Source organism: Rhinoderma darwinii, chromosome 10 (assembly GCF_050947455.1).
Source record: "Rhinoderma darwinii isolate aRhiDar2 chromosome 10, aRhiDar2.hap1, whole genome shotgun sequence".
NCBI classification, from domain to species: domain Eukaryota; kingdom Metazoa; phylum Chordata; class Amphibia; order Anura; family Rhinodermatidae; genus Rhinoderma; species Rhinoderma darwinii.
Window position 1 is genome coordinate 84,108,083 of NC_134696.1, and position 12,719 is coordinate 84,120,801.

Genomic DNA, 12,719 nt, shown 5'->3' on the forward strand with positions numbered 1-12,719 from the left:
AAAAAATTGTTAGGATTTATTTCTACTACAAAAATGGAAGCTGTTTGCCTGAAGCGGCACTAGAAAGAATATAGAACACAAATATATAAACACAAATGTACACTGAAACCCTAAGGCCATATTTTCCAACCTGGGGTTCCAAGAAGAACAACCCCTCTATATGCCCTATTCGACTGAATGGCCAACATGTATATCAACGGTCAGGGAGTCTGTGAGACCCACAACAGCTAATAATGCTGGTCAAAACTTAAAAGGCTTTTCCGGGATGTGATTAAAAAAAAAACAAAAAAAAACACATTTTATTATGGCCTGGAAATGAAATAAACCAAACAAGCAATACTTCCCTATCCTTGCCCCCGGCGATCCAGTGCGGACGCTCTGGCGGCACTCCCAGTGATTGTTTACATGCACGTAGCATGTGACCTCTGCAGCCTGAGGATTCAACAGGGGTCTCTGGTGACGAATCATATGACCGCTGAGTCCTCCGATTGGCTGCAGCGGTCACATGCTACGTGTATGTAAACAACCATCGAGAGTGCCGCCGGAGCCGCAGTGCTGGATCGCCGGGGGCAAGGATAGGTAAGTATTTATTTTTTAGTTTATTTATTTCATTTCCAGACCCTAATTAAAAATTCTCTCATCCCAGATAACCCCCTCAAATGGGTTGCACAGGATCTAGAATTTTTTTTTTGCTAAGGGGGCGGAAAAATTGATAAAATAAAAAAAAAAACAACCATTACTTACCTGCTCAATCCCCTGCTGCTCTAGCGCCATTGCAGCCAATCATGTGACCGTTGCAGCCAATCACTGGTGATGCTATCATGTACGGCACGAGACAGCTTAGGACAGTGATTGGCTGCTACTCAAAGACCAGCGAGGACCACCGCAGTGGACAGGGAAGCGGACAGGTGAGTATTGGGGGGGGGGTTCAACTTTCCTGCTCTTGGCAAATTTTTTAACATCCAGGACAACCCCTTTCATGTTTCAGTGTGCTCATAGAAACTTAATGTAGAAGGTATTGCCACTTCTCTGCTGGATGAAAAGCTTGCCTGGTTACTTAACCTGAAGACCTACTAGTCCTCGCTCTCAAGTCTATTGATAGATTTCTAGATCAGTAGTGGCCAAATATTGGATTACAAAGTGGTTTGATACAGCTATATCTATTCTTTATGTCAGAATGCTATGTAACCAATACTTACTTGCTCCACGCAGACCTTCAAGCATGAGGTCCACTACCTGAGCTGGAACATCCTGCCCCTGATATATCTCTGGGGTAAGCAAAACAGTACGTGAATTGGAGACTGTTAAAGCTTTGCAACGCACTGCATATGGCAGTAGATTCTCCGGCACTTTAGTGACCTGTGGAGACAATTATTTAAACACATCATGTTACCAAAAAAAAAAAAAGGCATGGCCCGAAATGTAGCGTGCACAGCCCAACAGCTTACCTCTTTCTTTGATCTCTGGAAACAAGAGAATAGGAATGGTACTATATGCTTCTCCCCTGCATCTCGTTCTGCAGACAGATTGGGAGCTCCTGAGGATGTCATACAAATCATGTATTTCCCAGGTTCAGGGAGAAGAAGCCGCGTGAACAGTGCCTGAAAACAGAATGGCTACTGAAACTACAGTTTCCCACACACCTAATCGAAATACTCACATCCCTGTAAGAAATGTCTGCCTTCTATGGCATGAACTGTACCAAAAGAGTTTTTTTACAAATTTACTTGACAAATATTGGTGTTATACGATCTACCTGTTCTACATTATCCATGTCCAACCAGTCCTGCCCATCGAGTTCAGAAACTAGTTCTTCCAGATACACACAACGCAGGGGTATGCCATTCCCGCTTTTCAGAATGGGGTCACCTGTGGGATATAAAAGTGTATTCACACTTATAAATGAGAGCAAAAGCAAGTTACATATAAAAAGGACAGATGGTGCGTACATAAATAAAGCAAAACATACCTGTATCAGGGTTTCATTGTATCTGCTAACCCCGTTACATATTCATAGTGACAGCGCCTCCATTACTTCCATGCCACCTCTCTCCACTACGCTTGTGTTATGACGTGGACATTTTTTTTAAGTTTAGACAAATATGACAGAGAGGCCAAATCCATTCAATAGTGCAAAAGGGGTTGTCCGGACATTTTTTATTGATGGCCTATCCCTAGGATAGGTCATCAATATCAGATCGGTGGGGGTCCAACTCCCGGCACCCCCGCCGATCAGCTGATTGATGGTTCCACGACTTGACGCAGCAGCCTTTTCAGTTTACAGGCACACATACAGCCTTACACATACAGACCGCCTGCGCCTGGGATTGCAGTTTCGGTCCCATTCAAGTGAATGAACTGCAATCCGGTGCCTGAAAAAAACACTGAGGTCGATGTGGCGACGAAAGTCACGGTCCCATCAATCAGCTGATTGGCTGTGGGGGCTGGGAGTCGGACCCCCACAGATCTGATATTAATGACCTATCCTAGAGATAGGCCATCAATAAAAAATGTCCGGACAAACCCTTTGAAATTGGAGATAATGTATCTTCTTTACCCTTTTTGCTGTTTTTACTTATTTTCCAGCAATTGTTTTACTTTTACTGCTCAGTTAAAAAAAAATAAAAAAAAATAAATGTTTTTTTGCATCATAGAAGATGTTAAGAAGCAAGAGAAGGGCAATTTCAGACGCAGCAAATTTGCTGTGGTGCTTGCGATTTGCTGGGAGAACCAGACAATCAGCGAGCACATTTGACTAGTAAAGTGATTTTGAATCAGTGCATTAGATTGAGGGCAAGTAGAGCCAATCATTGGACGCTGTATTACTGAAGTGTAGGCACGGATTGGCTGTCTATTAGCACCTCTCTGAGGTATAGTACAGCATTAGATGTGTTGTACTGCGATCTGCCTGTGCTACATGTTCTGTACTGCTATCTGCCTGTTCCAGGATGAGCTGCTCCTTTGGACACCAGGTGAGAGTTACTGTACGCGGTGTAGAACATACAGGACCGTGGCCCATACACAGAAAGTGATTCCTTATCTTCCAGCCGCTCTGACATTTATATGTAAGTTCTTGTTTTATCAATTATTTCCATATTTCTTCTCATTTTAGGGGCTTTAAAATGACAGTTATGGTCTTCTGTTACACTACTTTTAAGATCCAACGGTTATCCAGGAACAAATGAATATTAATCCCAAGAACATATAGTTCACGCACACACATTCACAGCACTTGGGAGCGAGAGAGAGCGAGAGCGCGAGAGAGAGAGAGAGAGCGAGAGCGTGAGAGCGAGAGAGAGAGAGAGCGCGAGAGCGCGAGAGAGAGAGAGAGAGAGAGAGAGCGAGAGCGAGAGAGAGCGCGAGAGCGCGAGAGAGAGAGAGAGAGAGAGAGCGAGAGCGTGAGAGCGAGAGAGAGAGCGCGAGAGCGCGAGAGAGCGAGAGCGTGAGAGCGAGAGCGTGAGAGCGAGAGCGTGAGAGCGAGAGCGTGAGAGCGAGAGCGAGAGCGAGAGCGTGAGAGCGAGAGCGCGAGAGAGAGAGAGCGAGAGCGAGCGAGAGCGAGCGAGAGAGAGCGAGAGAGAGCGAGAGAGCGAGAGAGCGCGAGAGCGTGAGAGCGCGAGAGAGAGAGCGAGAGCGTGAGAGCGAGAGCGAGAGAGAGCGAGCGAGAGCGTGAGAGAGCGCGAGAGAGCGCGCGAGAGAGCGCGAGAGAGCGCGAGAGAGCGCGAGAGAGCGCGAGAGAGCGCGAGAGAGCGCGAGAGAGCGCGAGAGAGCGCGAGAGAGCGCGAGAGAGCGCGAGAGAGAGCGCGAGAGAGCGCGAGAGAGCGCGAGAGAGCGCGAGAGAGCGCGAGAGAGCGCGAGAGAGAGCGAGAGAGAGCGCGAGAGAGAGCGCGAGAGAGAGCGCGAGAGAGAGCGCGAGAGAGAGCGAGAGAGAGCGCGAGAGAGAGCGAGCGAGAGCGCGAGAAAGAGCGAGCGAGAGCGCGAGAAAGAGCGAGCGAGAGCGCGAGAAAGAGCGAGCGAGAGCGCGAGAAAGAGCGAGCGAGAGCGCGAGAAAGAGCGAGCGAGAGAAAGAGCGAGCGAGAGCGCGAGAAAGAGCGAGCGAGAGAAAGAGCGAGCGAGAGCGCGAGAAAGAGCGAGCATTACTTCCATGCCACCTCTCTCCACTACGCTTGTGTTATGACGTGGACATCTTTTTTAAGTTTAGACAAATATGACAGAGAGGCCAAATCCATTCAATAGTGCAAAAGGGGTTGTCCGGACATTTTTTATTGATGGCCTATCCCTAGGATAGGTCATCAATATCAGATCGGTGGGGGTCCAACTCCCGGCACCCCCGCCGATCAGCTGATTGATGGTTCCACGACTTGACGCAGCAGCCTTTTCAGTTTACAGGCACACATACAGCCTTACACATACAGACCGGCCGCACCTGGGATTGCAGTTTCGGTCCCATTCAAGTGAATGAACTGCAATCCGGTGCCTGAAAAAAACACTGAGGTCGATGTGGCGACGAAAGTCACGGTCCCATCAATCAGCTGATTGGCTGTGGGGGCTGGGAGTCGGACCCCCACAGATCTGATATTAATGACCTATCCTAGGGATAGGCCATCAATAAAAAATGTCCGGACAAACCCTTTGAAATTGGAGATAATGTATCTTCTTTACCCTTTTTGCTGTTTTTACTTATTTTCCAGCAATTGTTTTACTTTTACTGCTCAGTTAAAAAAAAAAATAAATAAATAAATGTTTTTTTGCATCATAGAAGATGTTAAGAAGCAAGAGAAGGGCAATTTCAGACGCAGCAAATTTGCTGTGGTGCTTGCGATTTGCTGGGAGAACCAGACAATCAGCGAGCACATTTGACTAGTAAAGTGATTTTGAATCAGTGCATTAGATTGAGGGCAAGTAGAGCCAATCATTGGACGCTGTATTACTGAAGTGTAGGCACGGATTGGCTGTCCATTAGCAAATCTCTGAGGTATAGTACAGCATTAGATGTGTTGTACTGCTATCTGCCTGTGCTACATGTTCTGTACTGCTATCTACCTGTTCCAGGATGAGCTGCTCCTTTGGACACCAGGTGAGAGTTACTGTACGCGGTGTAGAACATACAGGACCGTGGCCCATACACAGAAAGTGATTCCTTATCTTCCAGCCGCTCTGACATTTATATGTAAGTTCTTGTTTTATCAATTATTTCCATATTTCTTCTCATTTTAGGGGCTTTAAAATGACAGTTATGGTCTTCTGTTACACTACTTTTAAGATCCAACGGTTATCCAGGAACAAATGAATATTAATCCCAAGAACATATAGTTCACGCACACACATTCACAGCACTTGGGAGCGAGAGAGAGCGCGAGCGAGCGAGAGAGAGCGCGAGAGAGAGCGAGCGAGAGCGCGAGAGAGAGCGAGCGAGAGCGAGAGAAAGAGAGAGCGCGCGAGAAAGAGCGAGCGAGAGCGTGAGAGAGCGAGCGCGTGAGAAAGAGCGAGAAAGCGAGAGCGTGAGAAAAGAGCGAGAAAGCGAGAGCCTGAGAAAGAGCGAGAAAGCGAGAGCGTGAGAGAGCGAGAAAGCGAGAAAGAGCGAGTAAGAGTGAGAAAGCGAGAGCGTGAGAAAGAGCGAGAGCGTGAGAGAGCGAGAAAGCGAGAGCTTGAGAGAGCGTGAAAGCGAGAGCGTGAGAGAGCGTGAAAGCGAGAGCGTGAGAAAGAGCGAGAAAGCGAAGAAAGAGAAGCCGAGAGAGCTGCTGCACTTCTAAATCTCCTATTTTACTCTGTTCCCTCCTGCCCTCTTCATAGAGTTCTCTGGGCAGCGTCTGTTTCTTCTCTCCCATCCCCCCTTCTTCCCCTCCCCTCTCTATAGACTTGTATGGGCAGCGTGTCTGTGTGTATCTTTAACACATCAATATCGCCAAAGGCAAAAAGATTAGCCCTTGTTTCCCAGACACCTATTGAATGCTTACTAGTATTGTGGTTTATAGCTTTATTATGGATAACTATAAGCATACAAATAAAGATTAAAAACGCAATGTGAACTGAGAAGTCTCCATACAAAAACCCCCCTCTCTGGTGGCCGCACTACCTGTATGAAACAACTAAGATTCACGGCTGCAGTCCGCTTGAGTAGAGACTTAGAATTATCAGAACACATTGATTTTAAAATTGAAAAAGCCCCCCCCGACATGTTTCACCACCGAAGTGGCGTCCTCAGGGGAAAATGGAGCTAAAGGCGGCGAACGCGGCTGAGTCTCCTATTTATGATCTCACTTCTGACGTCATCTGAGCTGATGCTACCAATCACGATGATCCTCATAAGAACGCCCCTAAACGAAAAAATATGCTCCAATCAATTACAGCTAACGTCCAACCAATGATGGTGTTTCAATTCTCTTGAGATGATTCTCAGATCCTCAAAAATCTTCTATACATTTACTTCTATATGAAGTTCCCCTCCTTTTCATCTACATATTATGATCTATTGTGGATATTGTTATTATTGGGTACAATTGTGGCCCATTGATATATATAATGGTCTTTTCTCATACTCTTGACAGTCTTTTCATCAAGTTGAGTTCCTCTTGTACATTGACCAATATATTTTTTATATCTCCTTACTAAGGATTGTTAGGTATTCTCCCATGGAGATGGATATTGATATGGATTTATTGACAGTGGATTACAGTTATCTCTTATTACAATCTATTTTCCTAATAAATTTAAATCGTTTTTTTCCACTGTCTTTTGTCATTCAAGTCCACCGACACTTAGGCCTCATGCACACGACCGTAAAAACTCCCGTTATTACGGGTCGTAATTACGACCCGTAATAACGGGCTCATAGACTTCTATTGGCGACGGGTGCCTTCCCGTTTTCTCACGGGAAGGTGCCCGTGCCGTTGAAAAAGATAGAACATGTCCTATTTCAGGCCGTAATAACGGCACGGACAGTCCATAGAAGTCTATGGAGCTCTCGTAATAACGGGTGGCTACATGTGTGTACCCGTCATTACGGCAGCGTTGCTAAGCGACGTCAGTAAATAGTCACTGTCCAGGGAGCTGAAAGAGTTAACTGATCGGCAGTAACTCTTTCAGCACCCTGGACAGTGACTACCGATCAGTATAAACCTGTAAAAAATAAAAATAAAAGCCTTTCATACTTACCGACAACTTCCTGCTTCCTCCAGTCCGGTCTCCCGCCCGTTGCCTTGGTGACGCGTCCCTCTCGACATCCGGCCCGACGTCCTGGATGACGTTTCAGGCCATGTGACCGCTGCAGCCAATCACAGGCTGCAGCGGTCACATGGACTGCCGCATCATCCAGGGATGTCGGGCTGGATGTGAAGAGAGGGACGCGTCACCAAGACAACGGCCGGGTAAGTATGAATTTCTTTAACTTTTATTACAGAAAAGGCTGTCCCTTCTCTCTATCCTGCACTGATAGAGAGAAGGGGCTGCCGATTAGTGCAGTGCTATTTTGCCGCCAAAAACGTGCCCGTAAATACGGGTGGAATACGGGTGACACCGGACCCATATTTACGGGCACGGGTTCGTAAATACTGGTGCAAAACGGGTGGAATACGTGTGACACCGGACCCGTATTTACGCCAGTATTTACGGGTGGGAAAAAATACGGTCGTGTGCATGAGGCCTTACAGTGACTTTCTCTCTCTCTCTCACTACCCGGTGTTCCTGGGATAGAAATCTTTGTTATATTCATAATACGATCGTGCCTCAAGATTTAAGTTCACTGACACGCGCAGTGAACTGTTTTTTAGACTTGTCTATCTGGCGTAATCTCTTTCCATTGCGCAGGTGCAAAAGCTAGTTTCCGATTGGCCGGGCAGTAGCGCTGCGGGATTGGGGCATTTTGCTGTCAATCATTTTCACCACAGGAGCGATAGCGAGTCCCTCTTTGGTTGGGCGTTAGCTGTACTTGATTGGAGCATATTTTTTCATTTAGGGGCGTTCTTATGAGGATCATCGTGATTGGTAGCATCAGTTCAGATGATGTCAGAAGTGAGGTCATAAATAGGAGACTCAGCCGCGTTCGCCGCCATTAGCTCCATTTTCCCCTGAGGACACCACTTCGGTGGTGAAACATGTCGGGGGGGCTTTCAATTTTAAAATCAATGTGTTCTGATAATTCTACGTCTCTACTCAAGCGGACTGCAGCCGCAAATCTTAGTTGTTTCATATAGGTGGTGCGGCCACCAGAGAGGGTGGTTTGACTTTGCACTTATATGGTACTGACTACGGAATATCATTAGTATCATTGTATGGAGACTTCTCAGTTCAGATTGCGTTTTTAATCTTCATTTGTATGCTTATAGTTATCCATAATAAAGCTATAAACCACAATACTAGTAAGCATTCAATAGGTGTCTGGGAAACAAAGGATAATCTTTTTGCCTTTGGCGATATTGATGTGTTTTTGTGTGTACCTCAGCCCACCAGATACTTGGGTCCTCCCTCTGTTTTTTGTGTGTATCTTTCTCTCTCCTCCTTCTCGCCCTCCCCTCGCCATAGACTTCTATTGCAGTGTTTGTCCCCCTCTCCTCAACTGCCAATAGACTTCTATTGACATTGTGTCTGTCTCTTTCTCTCTCTGTCCCTCTCCCCCTTTCATAAACTTCTATGGGCAGCCAGTGAAGTGACACACACCCACTTCCTGCAGTCCCTCTCGTCTGCTCTCTAAGGCCTCATGCACATGGCCGTGCCCGTAATCATGGTCCGCGATTACAGGCACGGCCGGCCGCGGACAGTCACCCGCATTTTCGGCCCGTGCTCGCATATAAAATATAGGACCACGGTCTATAAAAAGCAAAAGATAGGACATGTCCTATCTTTTGCAGAGACTTTCTACGGCCCGGACACCTTCCCGCAAATATACGGGAAGGTGTCCGTGGTCAATAGATTTGAATGGGTCTGTAATTGCGGACCGTAATTACGGTCCGCAATTACGGACGAAATCTATGGTCGTGTGCATGAGGCAAACTATGGACGAATTTTGCTTGACAACAGGGGGTGGACAGTAGGGAGACACCTAGTAGCAGTAACTTCACACAGAATTTGTATGGAAGAAACAACATTTTAACAGTAAGTAAATGACAAAGTTGATCTAGATCAGGTAGATTATTAGATCAGCATAAGTTGTTGGAAAAGTTAATGTCCATTTAACTGTAAAATGAAAATCTATTGATACTCACTGTTATCCAAGGTGATGAGAAAGATTCTCTGAATCATGTGGTTTATATTCAGCTGTTCACATATCTCTTGCTGGGAACGAAATGAGCGACTTATTTCCGCCACAGAGTCATCACAGTCATCCAGGCTTTCTGAAACACTGTTGTCAGAATCGTCCTGACTATCCACTGCATATTCTAGACAGGCCAGAGAGATAACTGGTTACTGACTGGACAGATCATGTCCTTATGACGAATCCATTAGCACAAACAGTGAGGGAAGAATCAGTGTATGAATAATGCTGCACAATGTACAGGTAAATATTCCTTCTCATAATGAGTCATAATGCACAATCACACATTGGATTTTTTAAGGAATCTTGTTAAAGGTGTCCATAGAGAAATGAAGGCCGGTGGCAACTGTGGTCACGTGATGTCATCAGTATGGATGACATCACCACACTTCTGTGTACACAGTGGGGCAGCAGGGCAACTGTGAGGAATTGCAAAGGTAAGACAGTTGGAAAGTTTTAGATTTTTGCATTTTAAGACTATTGAAGAACATTTGATCCCAAAAAAACCCCTATAATCTCTCTTTATTGTGCTTACCTGATAGCTGTCGCAGCTGCTCATTTTGCCCAGCAACAAACTGCCGAGCTTCTGCGATTGACCCAAAGAGAGCAGCAAATGGGTTTGCTGAAATGCTGTTGTTGTTCTCTTGATCCGTCATTTTACTCAGCAGCAGGTTCCATGTAGTGTGTAATCTGGAAGCGCCTTATCTGTCGAGATGTAACACGAGCATTGTTAGATTCATGGTAGTTACAGTATTCAAAGTATTGTTACAGTTCTAGGCTCTGTTCACACTGCCATGCTCAGTCGGCAGCACCATCAGATTTGAAAAAAAGAAGAAGAATAGCGCAGCATGCAGGGCTATTCCTGCCGTCAAAACAACGGAAACCACAATGGAACCCTAATGGACTCCAATATAACAATAAGATCCGTCGAGCATCCACAGGATAGGTCATCAGTATATGATCGGTGGGAGTCCAGACCCCCACCGATCAGCTGCTCCAGCTGCTGGATGTTTTGAAGGGTATGCGGTAGTTGGAGCCAGAGGCAGTTGGCCCCATACACTGCATAGCGGCCGTACTGCGGCTCTGCACCTATTCACTTGAATAGGAGCAGGGCTGCAGTACGGCCTCTATTCCGTGACCGGAGCCATCTGCTTCCAGCATGGACGTCCGATGCCCAGAGGCAGCCGGAGCAGCTGATCAGTGTGGGGTTTGGGTGTCGGACCCCCATTGATCATATACTGATGACCTATCCTGTGCATAGGTAATCGGTTGTCCAGTCATGGACAACCCCTTTAAGTCAAGATTTTACTCCAAATGGTTATGGTCCCTAAGGAGAGTCAGTATTCCAGTCAGGCTGGACCACAAGATCTCTTATAGCTACTCAAACCCAACCTGCTGTGCGCTGATGAGATCCAACAGAGCGAAACAAGTCTGTACATAGGAGGGGAGATATTTGAAGTCCCTCTATCTGTTCCATGTCAAACCACCTTTGGACCTTAAAGAATTAATGTTCGTGGAGAGTTTTAGAAATCTCTTCAGTTGTGATCATGAGGGTGGACATGTTTCTAGACTTCCTACTGAATAAATAATCCATGGACATGGAGTTTACAATAAAAAGACCGAACAAAGTTACTGCGAGAAGAAGTGTTACGGTGGCCATAGGCGCACCAGTTCTATCTATTACAACCAAAAATGACCCCTTCTAATGACTGGTATCTAGAACACCAGGGAAAGTAGGGCAAAAAACTGACATGAAGATCCAGAATTATATCAAATAACAAAATTGTATTTGCACTACTGTTTATTTGATCACATCCTACAGTTATAACTACAGACTATTTCGCTATACCACTGTACAGAGAAACAGGGGGGGCTGAACTCTGTATGAGGGGATCTGAATTCGGACCCCTCACAGAAAATAATTCATTTTTGAACCATTTGGAATTTTTGCAAACATACATGAAATGACCGCTACACTTTAAGAGGTTGCCCAGTTTAGTCCTAATAGATTTGACAGCTCCTCTGACCATGAGATGAGCACAGAGGGTCCCGCTGTCATGAGCCCACAAGATCACAGGAAGCGCGCAAGGGGCTGTCTGAAAGGAGTTGTGATCTTCAATCAGTGGATTATATTATTAACTCCTTCAGAATATTTTCGTGTAAGGGCCAGAAAAAATCATAGACACCATAGCACATCTGCCATGTTTATCACATACCGGAAAATATTATTAGCTATTACGTTATACTGCGACTACCCGTACAGCATACCATCTATAGTATACGGTGACACCCCCACAACTGACGCGTACAACATCCTGGACACAAGCCGCAGTCCTGACCAGTCAAAACCAATGTGTATCGTGGTCTCACTGCGGACACAGATCCTTATGGGAAGGATATGGCAATGATGTAGGGGGGGGGGGGGGGCAGAGCAAACGCTATCGCTTTTAATATTTATTTTGCTAGCTTTTCATAACAACATGGATCACACACATGACTGAGTGATACAGATGTAGCAGTGCTGAATTTGTTATTGCACTACATAATTTGCAATGTGACAAGTCTGTTAAAGAGGTTTTCCTGCAGTCCCATGTAAAACCACAAATAATACAATGTTAGCACATTGCCAAATTCAGCTCTACTACATCTGTACGTGTTATAGCAATAATAAGACAGAAACTCCAATGTCTGTATATGTATATACACACACACACTATATATACATACACATATCCATATTATATACATACAGACATATGTCCATACACACATTATATACACACTATATTTTACACACACACACATTATTTTATATACACACACTATACATACACACATTATATTATATACACACTATACATACATATTATATACACTATACATACATTATATTATATACACACACTATATTATATACACACTATATACATACACACTATATACATACACACACATTATATACACACATACATTATATTATACACACACTATATATATATACACACATTATATTATATACACACTATATACATACACACATTATATTATATACACACTATATACATACACACAGACCTCTGAATCCTGTGACTCACCGTTCTTCTTGACACTTCCGCTTCCGCCCTCAGCTGCAGACATACGGGGTAGACGCTGGAGTGGAATGGGTTAAGGTAGATGTAGTGACTTACAGGAAGGGGAGGGGCTTATCAGCGCTGGTCTGTAGTAGAGGAGACGGTGCCGGCAGCCGGAATTGTCGGGGTCTGTGAAGTGGAGAATTCCTCTATATCCGCGGACGTCTTCCTGCTGCTTCTACTGCGTCATTCTCTGTACAAAAAGACTAATGTTCTGCAGGAAGAAGCTACTGGGGGGGGGAGAGGAAGATGCTCTGCACATGGAGGACTTATGAGGGGGAGAGATACTCTGCACAGGGGATTCATGGGGTTGGTGATGCTCTGCACAGGGGATTCATGGG

The 12,719-nt window shown here is 45.4% G+C and overlaps 1 protein-coding gene across 3 annotated transcripts in view; it reads right to left on the minus strand.

Annotated features, from left to right (window-relative positions):
- Window positions 1-12,508, minus strand: part of UBE4A (ubiquitination factor E4A) — a 32,742-nt gene extending 20,234 nt beyond the window's left edge. The window contains exons 1-6 of one of the 3 annotated variants that reach the window (XM_075840146.1): window positions 12,343-12,508; window positions 9,783-9,952; window positions 9,198-9,371; window positions 1,757-1,869; window positions 1,449-1,601; window positions 1,200-1,359 (exon numbers count right to left, since the gene is read on the minus strand). In XM_075840146.1, coding sequence (XP_075696261.1) covers window positions 1,200-1,359; window positions 1,449-1,601; window positions 1,757-1,869; window positions 9,198-9,371; window positions 9,783-9,903 — 721 coding nt within the window. In that variant the 5' untranslated portion in view covers window positions 9,904-9,952; window positions 12,343-12,508. Of the gene's footprint in view, window positions 1-1,199; window positions 1,360-1,448; window positions 1,602-1,756; window positions 1,879-9,197; window positions 9,372-9,782; window positions 9,953-12,322 lie in introns of all 3 variants that reach the window. The other 2 variants (XM_075840144.1, XM_075840145.1) reach the window with 2 other exon arrangements.
- Window positions 12,509-12,719: the final 211 nt, after the last annotated feature.